At 36.9% G+C, this 18,320-nt stretch overlaps 1 protein-coding gene across 1 annotated transcript; it reads right to left on the bottom strand.

Annotated features, from left to right (window-relative positions):
• Positions 1-3: 3 nt before the first annotated feature.
• ATPsynF (ATP synthase, subunit F) lies at positions 4-18,039 on the bottom strand. Its single transcript, XM_067120115.1, has 4 exons — positions 17,881-18,039; positions 12,161-12,276; positions 6,150-6,243; positions 4-144 (listed from the first exon to the last, which is right to left on the bottom strand). Exons 1-4 carry the CDS (start codon positions 17,957-17,959, stop codon positions 113-115), a joined length of 321 nt encoding a protein of 106 aa, XP_066976216.1. The 5' UTR covers positions 17,960-18,039; the 3' UTR covers positions 4-112.
• Positions 18,040-18,320: the final 281 nt, after the last annotated feature.

Genomic DNA, 18,320 nt, shown 5'->3' with positions numbered 1-18,320 from the left:
CCATTCTATGTCATATATATATTTTATACAAAGATGTACAATAGTTCACCTTCTTTCGAACAAATTTCACCCCGAATCTAAGAATGCTGACACAATGACTGAGAAGTATATTTTACCAATGGTACTTGTGATTCCTGTGGCTTGCTGGAAAAAAGGAAAAAAAGAAGTTATTACATACAGAAAAATATTTCTATCAAGATAAATTCCTGTGACACCTAATAACCATTTACTAACAATGAGAATATTGGGCAAAGTGACAAAATAGATATACTGTATTGTAAAATAATATGGGTGTGGTATTAAATATATAGATCAGACAAACTTGTCAGACCTCCACATTTAATAACCCTCAATATTCACAGCAATTTATGTAAAAATGATTACAACACTCGTTTTATTTAAACATGCAAATACTAAACACACTTGCATCCAAATTAATGTTCCAAGGCCTTGCAAAAAAAAAAAAAAAAAAAGTGAAATGGCAACTTAGTACCCTTGCCCCCAACTTTGCACCGCATTACTATTTATGCTTATAAACAACCACCAACATACTTCAAACAAAAACTGAATTTTATACCATAAATCACTATCATCTTTTTTTCCCTCTATTTGTAACATGATATACATACATTGTATGATTATAATAATCGCAATGTGGTAGGTACTGCATATGTATGTGGTACAGTACACTACCGTACTATAGAGTAGTTTTCTGAATATAGTTTGCACTGAATATAGTTTGCACTTTATCCTACTTACTCTTAAAAAATTAAAATACTATACACAAAAAGTTGCACTAAAAATATAAGCAAAACCTCCTCTGAAATTACAAGCAATGGCCTCATTTAAAATATCAATGAGGTTGTCTAGTCCTCCCCCTCCTCCCCCCCCCCCCAACACCCCTTTATCGTAAAGGTCAAAGTGGAGAACTGGTCAAAAGAGGTGTTGAGGTACCTAGAGGGCCCTGGTCTTCAAGAGGCAGCAAAGAGATCAGATTTATGGCTGAAAAAACCTGGCGTGTTAATCACTCTTTGTCTGCATTTCTGAGCTGAATGAGCAAGTTACCAAAGAAGTGGATATTCATGAGCGTGGGTGCAGGGGTTGGGGGTTTAAAGTTGCTAAGGCTACTCTGATGAGGACGACGATTCTCATTCTCAATCACTGTCTGCACATTTCTGAAATGCCTTCAGCTAACTCCTAACCCTGAGGAAGGTGTTATGGTTAATAATACAATTCTCCATCACCTCAACCTTATAGAAGACTATCCGCATGTGCTTACACCAAAGGGCCGGTTGTGATAAAGACTGGCCTTCGCCTTAGTCAGGCTCCCTTCTCCATTTCACCAGCAGCAACTTAGTAGCCTATTTGCTACTGGACAACAGTTGGAAACCTGGACTGCCACCATAGTCGTCCAGCCACTCTCGCGTGTCCTCCACTGGAAAGCTGTCACGTCCCTTGGCAAGTTGGGTAATAAATTCATCCCTGTCAAAGACCTTGAAGTCCATCACACCTTTTTCCCCTTCAGGATACAGTTCTAAATATGCTCATATGTCTGTACAGTGACGTCCTTCCAAGCATATGTGAAGTTGTAGATGGCAGACTTAAGAGTACCTTTGAAGATTTTCCAGTGTCTGTTCCCCACATGTATCCAAACCTTGCCCTTCTGCTTGTTCTCTGGTACAGCAGTTTTGATGTTACACACTGATCCACTGTTTATATGAGGGCAGTCGTATTAGGAGGCAAAATATGACACTAATACGACCTTCGTCACCAACCTAATGGGTTATGATGGGATGCGTAGGCACCCTGTCCAAGAGAAGCAAATCCTTCACCTGATGTAAGCAATGCCAAGGTCCTGTGTCTGATTACAAACAACCTCCTTACAAAATTGATTGTAGAACTAATTGGAAATGATCTTAGAGGAGAACCAAGCCTTCACCAAATGATACCAAATCACTGAGAGATTATCATCAACCCCATTATTGGGTAAGGAGCAACCAAAACTTTGCCATGAGTCATCTTGTTAAAAAAAGCCCATGCCTAATCTGAAACCAAATGAAGATCAACTGTTCCATCTCCCCACAACAGGGTTTTGCCATCACCCTGTGGGGCTGGCTCCTTGATGTCTTCCCCAAGTCTTTTGTGTACAGTACCACTTCAGCTTGTCCTTGGCATTCTTGATATCCTGCAAGGTTGACTGAGCAACTATACTCCTGCATTATACATCCCATAGACCAGCCTGCCTCGATTCTCCAAACAACTTCAAACTACTTCTGATGGGTTAACACCTTTCTCACCCTCGTAGGATGAGGTGGGGCCATACAGAGAATATACAAAACCACAAACACAAATAACATCACCTGCACTGCTGCAAGCACTGCAACACTAGCAACAGAATGAGGGGAAAGCATCGCAATACAGTACACTTAACATCTGCCGAGAGCAACCACATTTGCTAAACAGCAGCTCCAATATGCAGTAAAGTGACTCGCTCTCAAACTTCTCAGTTCCAGGGGTCCTTTATTCCTCACACCATTGGACTATGGAACAGCCTCCCAGAGGATGTTGTGCAACTGGAACTTCAGAAGTTCATAAAAAAATGCAATGCATCACTACCTTATTATTATTTTTCTTGCAATTTAATAGGTTTTTATCTATTTTTTTTTCTTTTTTAGCCCTTTCCGATCGAAGGCTGGCTCTCACCCAAAAGGTTCACACCGAAGCCCTGCTCTCAGCCGGCACTTATTATAATCACTTTAGGAGATGAGCTAATTAAGGTTACCTTCTTGTAAGCATCCCAGAATAACACTTGGTTTTCTATCATTCAAGAACTCTTATTCTCATGAACAAAAAAATGTGTTTACATAGCAATTTTCCTTTTGGAAAAAATGGCTAAGTGAATAGCAAATATAGCGATGTTATTCGGTGTAAAATCATGGGTAAACTAGCCAAACTTGCTGTTTATTTAGTTATTCAGGGTTGACAATCCTCCTGGTTGCCCTATAAAAAAAACAGCAGCAGCAGCAGCCGAGATACGAAAGGTTGTATGAGCTGCTTCGGTAGTGCAAAAACAGCTTCGACAGTGCTGGATAAGACAATCGTGAAGATGGAATCTGCACTGGTGTTTTGAATACAAGACTGCCAAAAGAAGAACACACTGCTGGACACTAACCTTATTCTTGAAAAAGTGCAAAAACTATACCAGCAGTATTCAACTAATACAGAGGCAGTGACGTAGTAGTACAGGCACAAGGAGGTGCTGGCAAAGGGGAATTTGAATTTTTGGGGTTCGACGAACCCACGGAAGAAGAAGAGGAGGAAGAGGTACAAGCAGGACCTTTGTAAGCTCCTCAAGGTTTTCAGGCCAGCAAGGGGTGGTTCCAGGGTTCCTCAGATTTAATTAGCAGTTCCAACTGAATAATGTTTCTCTGCATGGAGAGGCAGCATCCGCAGATACGGAAGCAACCACAAAATATCCGAACACCTTCAAGAAACTTATAAAGGAGAAGGGCTACCATCCAGAACAGGTGCTCAATATGGTTGAGACTGACCTGTTCTGGAAGATGCCATCCTGGACATTCCTCACGAAGGATGAAGCGAAAGCCTCCAGATTTAAGACCCAGGAGGATAGGGTTACCCTTGTCATGTGTGACAATGCAGCTGGCTTCATGCTAAAACAAAATCTCATTTACAAGGCTGCAAACCCCAGGGCCCTCAAGAATTATACCATGCACTTGCTACCTGTGTTTTGGATGCACAACCCCAAGGCTTGGATCACTGGTTTGTCCAAAGCTCCATCCCTCAAGTTTGGCAATATCTCAGTGACCTGTGTATGGAGCTTAAGGTGCTGTTGATTACGGATAATGCTGGTGGCCACCCTGTCGATCTTTATTATGAGGGAGTCCAGCTCGAGTTCCTCCCTGCCAACACCACCTCTCTTCTGCAGCCTCCCATGATCTGTGTCTTCAATGCACTCTACACCCATAACTCCCACCAGCACCTTGTGAATGCAATGGACACTGAATGTGAATGCAATGGACACAATGTGAATTTACGCTGAAGGAGTATTGGCGGCGTAAATTCACGATTGCCATGTCTCTCCGTCATCGACCGATCATTGAGGTTATGAAGAAAGAGACCCCGAACGCATGCTGGAAGAAGTGGCCGGAGTGTGTTCACAATTATAAGGGCTTCTTTCCTGAAGAAATTCAACATTTGGCCATTGACAAGGCAGTCCAGTTGGCAAGGAATCTGGGGTGAAGGCTTCGATGACATCACTGAGGATGAAGTAGAAACCCTAATTGATTCCCACTCAGACCCCTGATGGCAAGATTTGGAAGAGCTGACAAAGTCTGCCAGCGAGGAAGAAGACATGCCAGGTTCAGGATACAAGGAGGATGAGGGCCTGTCTTTGGAACGTCTGTCCCAACTTAAGAGGATAATCAAGGAGGTGCAGGATGTGGCTTTGTTATGGGATCCTTACTGGAATGCTCCTCAAGTTTTCAAATGCCCTTGATGCAGTATTGGAGCCCTATGATCCAGCCCTCATCAGCATAAAGAAGCAGTGACAGCAGCTGCCTACTACCATGTTCATCAAACAGACGAACAAGGACCCTCCAAAGCCTCCCCAAACCCCTGAAGTAGTGATTGAAGTGCCTCCCCAAAAGCCTGAAGAAGAGCCTTCCCAATTGTCTAAAGTGCCTCCCAAACCACCTGAAGAAGGGAAAGAGGTACCCACAGAGGAGATGTAACTACTCTGCTTTGCTGTGTAGTCATATCCTTATCGTCATTCATCGGACTGCACAACTAATTCATCATCATTCACCTACAATCAACATTCATCACTGGTGAGTACCCGAAAAATTTACTTACACAATCTTCTTATTAAATACTGTATTTTTGTTGTGCATATGTATTTTTGTTTTTCTCTCTCTCTCTTGAGAATTACATACATACCAATGTTTCCCCTGTAAAAGCAAATGGGACGGCTTGAAGAGTAACTGCTGAAAATCGCTGATTTCCACTTATCGGCGTTGATAATCGGGTACTGGTGCTGATACATACTTAACGGCGTTGATAATCGGGTACTGGTGCTGATACACACTTAACAGAGGCGCTGATCTCCGATTATCAGCGCCGATAAGCCGCAAAAATTGCTGATTTTCAGTTATCAGCAATTTTCGCTGATCGCCATGGCGTCAGAACAGAACCTCCGCTAATAACCAGACTGCCTGTATTTAAAATACAGAGCAATTCGCCAGCATTTTGGAAAGTGTCAGCCATCTTGCAAATAGCTAAATATTGAGGTGGCTGGAGCTTGACTTTAATTTATGGGGACAGAGTTCTCATGCCAAATCTGTTGCTTTTATCACCATTTGTACTTTTTTCCTTCACCCCATTCTACTATAAAATATACAAATAAATTTTTATTTATAACATATAGTATATGTATAATTATACTTAACATGCTTTAAAAATTTTTAAATATTTACTAACTTCCATTATCATATCCACTAATACTATATTGTAAGCTTCACGATATAGCGTACCTTCATACATAATTATAGTATAACTTCAGTAGTTATACAATAAAAATAATACCTTCATGCAATATATACATATACCATATGCAAGCAAACAGTACAATTACAAGTTATATAGTGGAAAAATTAATCACAATCTAACTTAATATTGCACACACACACACACACACACATACACACACAGTTTTAATATAGATGTACAAGTACAGCTGATGCTGTCTTATTATATGACAGTATCGGGGAAAAGGTGAAAGGTTATTGGAAGTTCTACTGTAGAGTCAGGACATTAAAAGAACGGGTGATGGGTTTGACAAAACCACTGACAATAAGAAATTAACAAAGCTTGATCTAGCAATGGGAAATATTTTCATGTGTCTTCAGAATCAATTATCCTTTAACATAATGCCACCATGATGTTTCAAAGGCAGACTTTACAATGTTTTTGGGGCCTGCAGAACAAAAATCCAGAAAAGCTAAATCTCATAGGAAACTGAATCATTTTCAACAGAAACTATTAAAAACTCGTTTTAAAAATGTAATTGCAAATTAAAATCTCACAGCACTCACGTAAGGCAATCTCAGACCTTAAGAGCTAATATTACTTACCCATTTTTCCATAGTTGATCAGATAGAAAAAGATCATTGATCCAACTACCAACTGTCCGTATGGAGCAAAGTTAGTTTTCTTTGGCAGAACATACTGTGGAAGGAAAATAGTGATTATGAAGTGTAAATATGAATGATGTGATAAAGCATTAACTTACAGTATCCATTACTAACCTACTAACCCTGTAATTTCAAAATATTTTAAAAGCACCTAATTATAAAATGATCACAAGGAATACCAAAAAGCTTTAAATTCAGGACTGCATACTCATATATAGTACAGTAAACAAACAAGTTCTAATGTTTTTCAGCATGTTTCATTACTTTTAAATAACAAACATGCCTATCAAACCTGGTAACATTACTTAAATCTACTACTCTTACCTACTCATTATATTTCCCTATTACCTTAGGATTTAGATTTCAGCTATTTTCCAGCCTACAGACGCAATACCAGAGTACGCAGCTTCATTTGTAATATGATCTACTAAATGCACTCGACTCATGAATTGTTGCCAGTAACCACAATAATAACGCTAATTTGTGAAAATAAATTATTTAACCTATTTATGAATCTCAGCTTTACAATTACACCTTTAAAATGTTGTTATTGCTGCATTGAAAAGTACAGGCCTTATGCTAGTCAGATTCTAGTTCTGTTTACCATCGAGATACACTCATTTATCAATCAACCAACAATCTCCTCCACTATATCAATGCTGTTGCCACTCTTTCTTATTGTCCATTAACAAACCAGTAAGCAGCCAGAAGCAGGTCTCCAGCACTTCTACCTTGATATTTTTTTACACATTTTAGGTAATTGTAAAATCATTACTCCATTTAATTTTAAAGTGCTGATAATCTGTACAGGCAGTCCCTGGTTTACGACTGTCTTGACCAATGCCATTCTGATCTGACGAAGCTATTCAAAAATATTCACAAAAAATCTGCTTCTCACATAATGCCGAAAACCCGACGTTATGATGCAGTTCTGACATAACACCGAAAACTTGATGTTACCGTGGTTCCAACATAAACCTGAAAACTTGCTGTTACCGCAGTTCCAACATAAACTTATTGTTCCGACTTACAGCGAATTTCAACCTACAACAAGCTGTAAGAATGGATCTTCATCTTAACCTGAGGGACTGCCTGTAATTACCATTACTTGCAATCTTGCAAGTAATCTTGCACACAGTAATCAATTTACCATTATATCTCTCTTCAGTTTCCATATGAGATACACAAACTTTCAACCCTCTCTGCTTCATACTTTCATTGTAACATCTAAAGCACTTGCCTGATACTGTCATCAAAACTAGGTCATCTGTGTATCATCTCCCACAGGTATCTCTTTCTGTGCCCCTTTACAACAATCTCCACTACAATGATAAACAAGAAAGGAATTTGTACTGATCTTCGATGAAAACAGTTTCCTTCAGTTTTTCCATATACCCCTGCCACTGGCATCACTTTAGAGGTGCTGTAGCATTACTTGCTAAATGAGCTTCTGGTAACCTTTGCTTCTATAAAGCCCATTTAACTGCATATCTTAACACCTACTAAATCTCTTCTCCAATTAGTGAATATTTAAACTCTTCAGGGAAATATGGATACCAATGAAGACAAAAGGTGACAGGCATCAGATAAATGATGTGTTTGGCTACAGACCCAACACAGAATACTGGGAAAGTAATCATACAAATTCTTTTAAATCAATCTTTGTCAAAATTCAATGTCTTAACTTGAGAGGTTACCCCTTTGACCTTCCTAAATTGGGAGTGTAAACAGAGTGTAAATGTTAAATGTAAGAGTTAGTCTTTGTCTGTGTCCGACATCATCATCCCTGGGGCTGGTAGCAGTGATCTTGTTACTTAGGTCTGGCACTTAGGGTCAACAAAATTGTTATCTAATGATCTGAGTGTGCCTGCCTTAGTAACAAAATCTCTACCCTTCTGGTACATAACCTGAAAGTCAGTGAAGTATCACTGAACCCTGATACATACACATCTCATTGCCAGCAATCAAACACTATTACCTGCACTTCAAGGTAACCTTAGACATGGTTCCAAGCTGAAACACCAAGGCAATTCACTTCAGCAAGAACCTACTGAGACACTCTGAAGATGCGCTTCCCTTCTGTACTTCAAGTATGCCGCTGCTCATCCGCAACACATTCACCAACTTCCCTAAAACTTGCTGGTAATGGCAACTGTTTGTGAGGATGTACAGGGGTTGTACTGTCAATACAAGTCTTTATCTAGTCTTGAACACCACCTAGCTCCTCCATTTGAAAATGGTGCAGTATTGGTTGAGAAGCATATCTTCCAGAAATGTTTTTGAGTATTTTGTGATACAGTTGTCATCTCTGAGTGTTTTAACTCCTTTTCCTTGTTTGGAGTACTGTTCTCCAGTGCAGTCTTTGGGTGCTGACTCTCATCTCACTCTTGATCGAATTATGTCATCAGTCAATTATGTGATGTTGACTTCTAGTAAAGACATAAGTGAGTTCCTATGTTTGTTACATAAATGGAATACAATGACAAATATATTTTTTTTTTACCTGACCTAGCTGGTTCTGCTTGCAACATTAAGCAAGCTACTGTTGCAAATAGCCTTTCATTTTCTAGTATCTGGCTTAATACTACTAAGTTTGCTTGGAGTTTTATTTTGGCTATAGCTACAGAGTGGAATAGTTTGCCATGTGCAGCTGTGGAGTCTTCTGATCTCGTGTTTAAGCGAGGAGCAAATTCATTCCTGATTTCTGCTGATGTCTCCTGAATTCAGGTGTATCATTTCTATTTTCTGTTTGCTCATATTTAATTATCTATTGCTTATTCCTATAACTTTTCCCTCTTTGCAGGCTGATTTCCCTTAGGAGCCCTCTAGGGTTTATAGTCTGTTGACTCTGTCCAGCTGAAGATTAAAAGAAAGAACCATTATTAATACTAAAACTGTCTATACCTATATAATTAGTCCTATCAGTGCTAACAACCTCATACTATGTGCCAATGAGGGTAAAAGTTGCATACATAGCAAAGATTAACATTCCCAAAACAGTCTTTCAATAACGCATTATATGAGACCCGGAGAGTGAAAAATGGAGAGGTGGGTGACGGAGGGAACAAAACCACATCGCCCAGAGAACCGACCCAGTTCCTTGGCAGCAGGACTTTTCCAGCTGTTGCAGAGCAGCCCTAGGCTCGGGCTACGGACGGGGAAGGGCACCAACGCTTTACCTCTTAATAAAGGAAAAGTGAAAGTGATCAAACAATATCAGGGGACCTGGACTGGTTCCCTAACCAATTCAGACAAACCCTGTACTAACCAAAACAAGGTTTATGTCCTATTCCAAATTCTACACATGCTTTTCTTGAACCGAAAGGGGAGTGGAAGGTGGAGCTCAAGAGGAAATCTCAGTACTAACTAAAGCATTAGCAAAGGAAAAGCTTAGACTGAGTATGGATAGCTAGATGAAGGACCTGGAGAAGGGGGAGAAATGACAGGTTGATAACCTGACCTAACTAACTGCTTTTGCAAACTATCTGCTTCCCTCCTTCCTACAATAATGAACTTGAGCAGAGTCTTTCGAAAATCTCTACTTCCTCACATTTATTCTCAAGATCACACTTTGTGCCACTGCAGCTGGAAAAAAGTGTGCATCTAATATAAAATCAACATCCTGCTAACACAGTAATCATTCCTACAGAACTGACCTTCTTAGCCTTGATTCCAGTGGGGGCATCCTAGGATAAATAAATGTACAGAACCATGGTAGCAGCAAACAGACATGAATTACCAACAAGCGCCTATACACAAAGGCAGCACGAATTTTGAAAACGAGCTAAAACATTCGAAACACACCTGTGGAGAACAGATGTACTATACGGTCATTCGATCTTTTTTTTGAATGCCGACTCGCCTATCAGCGTGGTGACATAAACCATATTTAACAGCAGGTAAGATTCACCCCCAATAAATGAGATACAATATTGATATGATATGGTATACTGTAAGCCTTGCATTTAAGCAGCAGTTTAATCATAAAAATAAGAGAAATCCATTAATAAGATACAGGTCAACCATCATTAAACCAGCTCTAATTCTGACTAGTGTAATTTCAACTTTCCTGGGTCACCACAACAACCTGTTGTTACTGTTTGTTGGCACTACTTGTGTGTGTACGTACGTACCCTACACACATGGTTGTATCTATCTTTTGGGTTGTAAAATAAATGAGTGAATGCAGTAGAAATATGAATGAGAATAGCACAAAATATAAATAAGAAAATCACAAGCATAATAAAACAAAACAAAACAAGTTGTAACTCACTGATGCCAGTGAATGAATGTGTGCATACATACGTACTCTACGCACACGACCGAGTTTATCTTTTGGGTTGTAAAAATAAAGAATGAGAACACAGTAAAAATATAATATACAGGAGATTAGCGTAAAATATAAATAAAAAGAGCATAAGCATAACAACATAAAACCAAAACAAGCTGTAGCAAAGTTCACAGACGCCAGTGAATGAATTTGTGCATTGGTACATACCCAACACACGACTGCATTTAACTTTAGGGTTGTAAAAGTGGAAAATGAGAAAATACAATAAAAATATAAATGAAAATAGCATATATTATAAATAAAAAATCCATATGCATAACAACATGAACCAAAACAAGCTGTAGCAAGTTCACTGAGGCCAGTGAATGAGTTTGTACGTACCCCACACACACACACGATAGCGTTCATCTTTTGGGTTGTAAAATTGTAAAATGAGAAAATACAGTAAAAATATAAATGAGAATAGTGTAAAATATAAATAAAAAACCATAAGCAAAACAACATGAACCAAAACAATCAGTAGCAAGTTCACCGATGCCCGTGAATGAGTTTGTGTGTTTGTACGTACCCTACACAGACTGCCTTTATCTTTTGCGTTGCAAAATTGAAAAATTCATAAGCATAACAAAAACCAAAACAAGCTGTAGCAAGTTTGCCGGCACCAGTGAATGAGTTTATGCGATTGTATGTAGCCCACACACAAAACAGCATTCATCTTTTGGGTTGTAAAAATAAAAAATGAGAAAATACAATAAAAAAAATAAGAGAATATAGCATAAAATATAAATCAAAAAATAATCACAACACCACAAGCCAAAACAAGCTGTTGCAAGTTGACTGACACCAGTGAACAAGTTTTGTTCATACCCTACAGCATAGTTATGTTTATCTTTTGGGTTGTAGATATATGAGAAAATACTGTAAAAATATAAATGATAATAGTGTAAAATATATATATAAAAAAAATTCCAAGATAAAGAAGATGGGACCCCAACAGCCCTTCACCTCAAGACAAGTAAAAGCACTTAGTTGCCTTTTCCAGCTCTTCACCCTGGAGGCAGCAGTTATGAACTTTCTTGTGTAAGTCAACAGAGTTGCCTCTAACATTTATTTTGCCAGTGCTTCATTAAAATTTCACTTCATTTTAATTTAATTTTTCTATTTTCCTTGTTAACCAACTTGTACTGATTTACAGGGTATTTTAAAAGTAGGATGAGGGGGTTACTGTTGGGTTAAGTGCGTTTTAACCTAAACACTCCATAAACCAGCAAAATCACTGATCCAGCACCCTGCAGGTTCCACTGATGCTGGATTAGTGATGGCTGACCTGTACTGTTCTTTTACTCCAAAACTTCACTTATATTGTTGTGACTGTAAGAATACATGGTAGTTAATCAAGAGAATATTCGGGATAACAGGGAAGGGGATAAAGGAACAGATGATGCTTCTTCTTCTCTTCATGTTCTGTTCTTTGCAAAAATCCTTACCAGCAGAATAGGCACCCAGAGCAAAATCTGAATGTACGCATCGACAAAAATTGTGCACTTAATATTAAAAAACCAACTTACAAACAAATCAAGTTACGAACAGCTGTTCGGAAAGTAGCTCATTCATACAGTGTAGTGTCTGTACTTTCGAGAGAGAGAAAGAATAAGCTTACCTTATGCTGCCACCTCCAGAAAGCCCTGGAAACAGCACCAGGGATGCCTGCAATGCTACGTCTGCCAAGCCATCCAGGGAGTTCACCAAGTTTCACTTCTCCAAAGGGAATATCAGCTGAAAGAATACAAAAATTATTGTCAAACACTTCTTTCTAAATTAAAAAATAAAAAGTTATTCAAACCAACTACAGGAATGTGTGTATGTATAATATATAAATACACACTCACATATAAATACAGTCAACAGTAATGTTTGCAGATACTGTCTTATCAAGACTTCGAATCAGTCTATGCTACTACTTTTTCTCTTAGGCAAGTTTCTATGTATGTATATATATACATATCTTCTTCTTCTTCTTCTTTTAACGTGCTTTTTTCCCATTTTTGTATGGGGTAAGCACGATGCCTTCTTTTGAAGGACTTTTTGATTTGGCTTTGGGGTAGACCTGTAGTCTCGATCGGCTGCCCTGCCTGACATCGCTTAGACCCCGGTAGCGTATGTTTCATGTATCATACCCGACCCAACGCCCTTTCTTCCCTGCAGCGAGATGTTGTTGCGCCGGGTAGGGGAGAGTTCGAGACGTGTGAGATGTTTGTTATGTTTTTAGAAGGTGTTGTAGTGGCTTTGTTTTGTGTGTGTATTTAGTCTGTAACACCCATTTGCTTTTTAAGCAAACCTATCCGTTGATTACATATATAATCCCGGGATGTCTACACGGATAGCAAAGTGTCTGCCTCTCTGATCAGTCGGCTGCGAATTTGAACCCGCGCCACAGACCTCTACGAAGTCCGAAGCTGCTGCTGTAACCGACTGAGCCATCGAGGCTCCTGTATATATACGCATACACAAACACACACACACACATATAATATATATATATATATAATATATATATTAAAAGATTAATACAGTAATAAGGAAATAATTCAAGGTCTATTTGATGTAGGATGATACTTCAGGTATACATTTGGTATTTGAACTTTCAAGACAGGCAGTTACAGTATAAGCATCTTCAATGGGTGTGTTAACTCTTCATGGGGTCTGGTGAGCATCCCTTGTGAATATGGGGCTGCATGCATATATATTATATATATATATATATATATATATATATATATATATATATATATATATATATATATATATATATATATAATATATATAATATATATAATATATATAATATATGTATATATATATATATATATATATATATATATATATATATATATATATATAGATATATATATATATATAAAATCATCAATGAAGGGCAGAGACACACAGATATACAAGCTGACTTTATTCCAACGTTTGTAATTATCGGATTAATTACATCATCAGGGCTGTTAAAATATGAAAATAAAATTCTTTGTAAAATCATAAAAGCTAAAAATAAAGGCTAAAAGTTATTCATACAAAATTTTCACAAATGTACACAAACGTTAAAATTAGAGAACAAAAGTTTTAAAAATCATTACGTTAAAATGAAGGTAACAGAGTATACAGTAAACTAAAATTGAAAACCATCTGTGAAAGGGTTACAGAACAAAGATTAGGACCGACCTAGAGGAGTGACAGCTTTAAACTAAACATAAACATAAATAGAAAGAACACAAGTCAGGACAAATATAGAGGAGAGGAGGACGTGTGAGTGTTTAACGACGAACAAGTTGTTTGATGAAAAGTGATTCCAGGATAACAAGGTCTTGAGGGTTGGTGGTATGGCCTAAAATGTGGAAGTCTTTATTATCAATGTGTGTTTTACAAATTTTTGAGTGATTTCTGATGTTGGAATGTTCTGGGTTTGAAATTCTGCTACCTGTACGGAAGCTTACGCCACGATGAGAATCGATCGCACCTTAAGGAGTCTACTGGTGGATCCTACATAGGTCCCTGTTTGACATTCAGAAATCACTCAAAAAATTTAAAAAAACACACATTGATAATAAAGACTTCCACATTTTAGGCCATACCACCAACCCTCAAGACCTTGTTATCCTGGAATCACTTTTCATCAAACAACTTGTTCCGTCGTTAAACACTCACACGTCCTCCTCTCCTCTATATTTGTCCTGACTTGTGTTCTTTCTATTTATGTTTATGTTTAGTTTAAAGCTGTCACCCTCTAGGTCGGTCCTTAATCTTTGTTCTGTAACCTTTCACAGATGGTTTTCAATTTTTAGTTTACTGTATACTCTGTTACCTTCATTTTAACGTAATGATTTTTAAAACTTTTGTTCTCTAATTTTAACGTTTGTGTACATTTGTGAAAATTTTGTATGAATAACTTTTAGCCTTTATTTTTAGCTTTTATGATTTTACAAAGAATTTTATTTTCATATTTTAACAGCCCTGATGATGTAATTAATCCGATAATTATAAACGTTGGAATAAAGTCAGCTTGTATATCTGTGTGTCCTCTGCCCTTCATTGATGATTTTAAGTATGGATTGACTCTGACTCCTCACACTAATCTATATATATATATATATATATATATATATATATATATATATATATATATATATATATATATATATATATATATATATATATATATATAATATATATATATATAATATATATATATATATATATATATAATATATATATATATATATATATATATATATATATATATATATTATATATATATTATATATATATATATATATATATATATATATATATATATATATATATATATATATATATATATATATATATATATATATATATTATATATATATATATATATATATATATATATATATATATATATATATATATATATATATATATATATATATATATATATATATATATATATATATATATATATATATATATATATATATATATATATATATATATATATATATATATATATATATATATATTATATATATATATATATATATATTATATATATATATATATATATATATATATATATATATATATATATATATATATATATATTATTACGTGTGAGGGTCTTGGTTGATCATGTATTATTCAATTTACGTAATTTTACGGCCCTGCAAACCAAGATTACACGTAACCTGCCACTTGAAGCCAAAAGTTAACCTCAAAGACAGTCGTTAATTAGCCAAAGGTCGCCAGTTAAGGGTTATTAACTTAACAAAGAATATTTGAGATGAATTTGATTTTAAACGCAACAGTTCTTCCAAACATTCGACGCGAGGCATACAAAGCATCGAGATTTAACCTGATTTTGCTTACCCTAAATCCTAGGTATTTTACTGGAATAACGGGTTGAAGCTCACAATATAATAATTAGGCTTAATCTAGACTTAGTAAACACATATACAGTAAGTGGGGGATGAAAGGGGAAACAAAGAAATGCGAAATACAGAAAAAGATAAAAGAATGGGCGAAGTTTTTGAACAAAAAGCGACTTTACCTTAGAATAACGTTGTGCGCACCGACACCGCCGGGGGTCTTATAATTGCTTCTTCACTTCACTAATAGGATAATAGACAAGGAAAAGGAGAAGAGGCCCTGTCGAACATGTGGTCTCTCCGAATGCTCCAGTCTCTCTGAAGTTCCCTGACGGCCTAGGTCAAAACAGTCACCCCAGGTCCACGTTCTTGTTAAAAACATTCGCCAAGAGACAGGTAGGAAGGAAAAAGGGACCTTAGGACCACCTATTCTTAAGGCTGATAGGGAAATTTTCCTATAGGGTAAAGGCCTAACTTACCTATCCCGTTCTCCAACGGACGTTAAGGTTTGAACTGAAGACGCACCTATATAGACAACGCGTCTTTTCCGGTCTTGGTCAGGCTGATATTATTTACAATCAAATGTTACGATATAACAGCAGTAATATTTATAAAAAAAATATATATATATATATATATATATATATATATATACGCCTGCAGTTTATGTTGACGCGGGTGTTGTCTGCCAGTCTTCAAGTTGCGGAGGAATACCAACATACGAAATCGGTACTAAAACGATGAAACCATAACTAACCAACCTAACCTAACCTAGTGCGGCGTGCCCTTAACTAGCCGGGACCCCCCCCAGAAAGATAGAGAACATGGCGTTTTGTGTGGAACTACTTACCTTGGCGGACGGGACAAATGGCGTTACGTGGCGTCAACGTAAACTGCAAACTACCCTATACACTGGTATTATCCTACTTATAAAGGGGTTAGGTTCCAAAAAACATCGTTTGTTGGAAAAACCATATCTCGAATATAGCCTAGCCTACACTATGGTATATTGTATACATATATGGTAGCCTAGCCTACATTCACATAATATTGTACTTTACAAACACCAACATAACGAATATGCATCTTTTCCATTGATCTTTTAAAAATTATCCATTACTTCATTTTATCCAATAATACTGTATGTATTTTCATACTGCTTTTGTATTATAAATTGTGATCATAGCGATTAATGTTTTGGTTTGGAAAACGATTAAGCGGTAAGCTTATTTCGCTGTGTTCAACTCAATTCAGAGCACTTTTCTTGCTTCTACTTGCTTCTAGTTAGTGTAAATGAATCTCTAGATACTTTATTTACATGGGACAAGGTTATTTTTCACTATACAAAGTGTTTTCAAGTCGAAATATAATAAATACCTCTCACTGTGAAATTAATTTAGCAATTTTTTTCGTTAATAGACGATGGTGGCCGTTTGGGGCATGTTTTTGTGTAAACAAATCAAGATTCTGTTCGCTAATTTTACTTTATTTTTGTAAGCAGATAAACTGCTCATTTTTTCAGATTGGCTTTTATCAGAAAGTGGCTGCCGAAGAGCGCTCACTCCACAAACAACCGCGAGTACGCTGCAATATTGTTTTTTTTTTTTTACAATCTCTGCTTTTGCTGCAAAACATACAATATTTTTTTACAATCTCTGCTTTTGTACGCAAACAGCCCGGGTGCGTTACAATATTTTTTTACAATCTCTGCTCCACGCAAACAGCCCGCACGTTACAATTTTTTTTACAATCTCTGCTTTTGTACGCAAACAGCCCCAGTGCGTTACAATTTTTTTACAATCTCTGCTTTTTTTTAAACAGCCCGGGGTCTCAATATTTTTTTACAATCTCTGCTTTTGTACGCAAACAGCCCGGGGTACGTTACAATATTTTTTTTTACAATCTCTGCTTTTGTACGCAAACAGCCCGGGGTACGTTACAATATTTTTTTTTACAATCTCTGCTTTTGTACGCAATAGCCTAAACTGCTCATTTGTTTTTAGCAAATATACTTCTGTTTGCAGATCTGTCGAAAGAACATACTGAAAATAGGAAAGAAAACTTAAACACGCAAGGGAGGTGTGAATTTGGACCCCTAAAATGTAGGATTACCGATTAGGCTATAGGCTTGTTCGAAGTAGAAATTTAATACAGCCAGTTACCGGAGCTTTCAGGTGTCTCTAGGTTACGTAATAGACCCGGCCTAGAATATTAATGGGCAAAATCAAATAAGTCCACCATCACTTTGCAAAAGAGAATACTTATTAATATAGATTGTCTAACCGACCGTGCTCTGTCACTTAAGAAACCGCCAGATCATGACTTAGGCCTGTTGGAAGCATAGTGTTATTCCATCAGCTGATTCTAGTCGGCAGACGACGTAGGTAAAAACCTTCGTATTTTATTCTGGGAGCTCCCCATATTGCAAAATACTTGACTATGTTAAGCTTTAAATAGAAGTGAATCTTACCTTTGCCATAATATCGGGCTGGATCATAAGGCCCATGAATTTTGGGATTATATTCAGCTGGATACTCGCCGAATCCCATGTTGATAACCGGCCTAGTACGTGATCGCAGAAACAATTGGAATGAAACAAAGACCGTCGATGTCTCAAGTAGTATTCTTCCGCCTCTCTCTAGTAATTTTACCAGTTAAATTAGTATAATGAAAACTTATATAGTATTGATTTTCTGGAGAATTCAATTTTCCACAGTTAATATCTATACTAATTCAATGCTAAAAGAAGACGAGCGTTCACGGGATAATATACGAACTAGTTTGTTTGTGATTTTTTTTATATGAAAAGAAGAAAGGACAAAAGACCCGACTTTTGGCTAAACTTTGAAAAACTACATTTTGTTACAATACTCACATGAACTGAAGGGCATTAAATATGAAAGAATTGAT

Source organism: Macrobrachium rosenbergii, chromosome 18, assembly GCF_040412425.1.
Source record: "Macrobrachium rosenbergii isolate ZJJX-2024 chromosome 18, ASM4041242v1, whole genome shotgun sequence".
NCBI classification, from domain to species: domain Eukaryota; kingdom Metazoa; phylum Arthropoda; class Malacostraca; order Decapoda; family Palaemonidae; genus Macrobrachium; species Macrobrachium rosenbergii.
Note: the sequence above shows the minus strand (reverse complement) of the source record. Positions and strands in the feature narration are given on the sequence as shown.

Excerpts from the sequence above, each read along its gene's own strand:
- ATPsynF (XM_067120115.1), bottom strand. The coding sequence starts at position 17,959 with ATGGGATTCGGCGAGTATCCAGCTGAATATAATCCCAAAATTCATGGG. Across the intron at positions 6,244-12,160 it reads TCTGGAGGTGGCAGCATAAG|TATGTTCTGCCAAAGAAAAC; the intron begins GTAAGCTTATTC and ends TTCCTTCCACAG. Across the intron at positions 145-6,149 it reads GATCAACTATGGAAAAATGG|CAAGCCACAGGAATCACAAG; the intron begins GTAAGTAATATT and ends CCTTTTTTCCAG.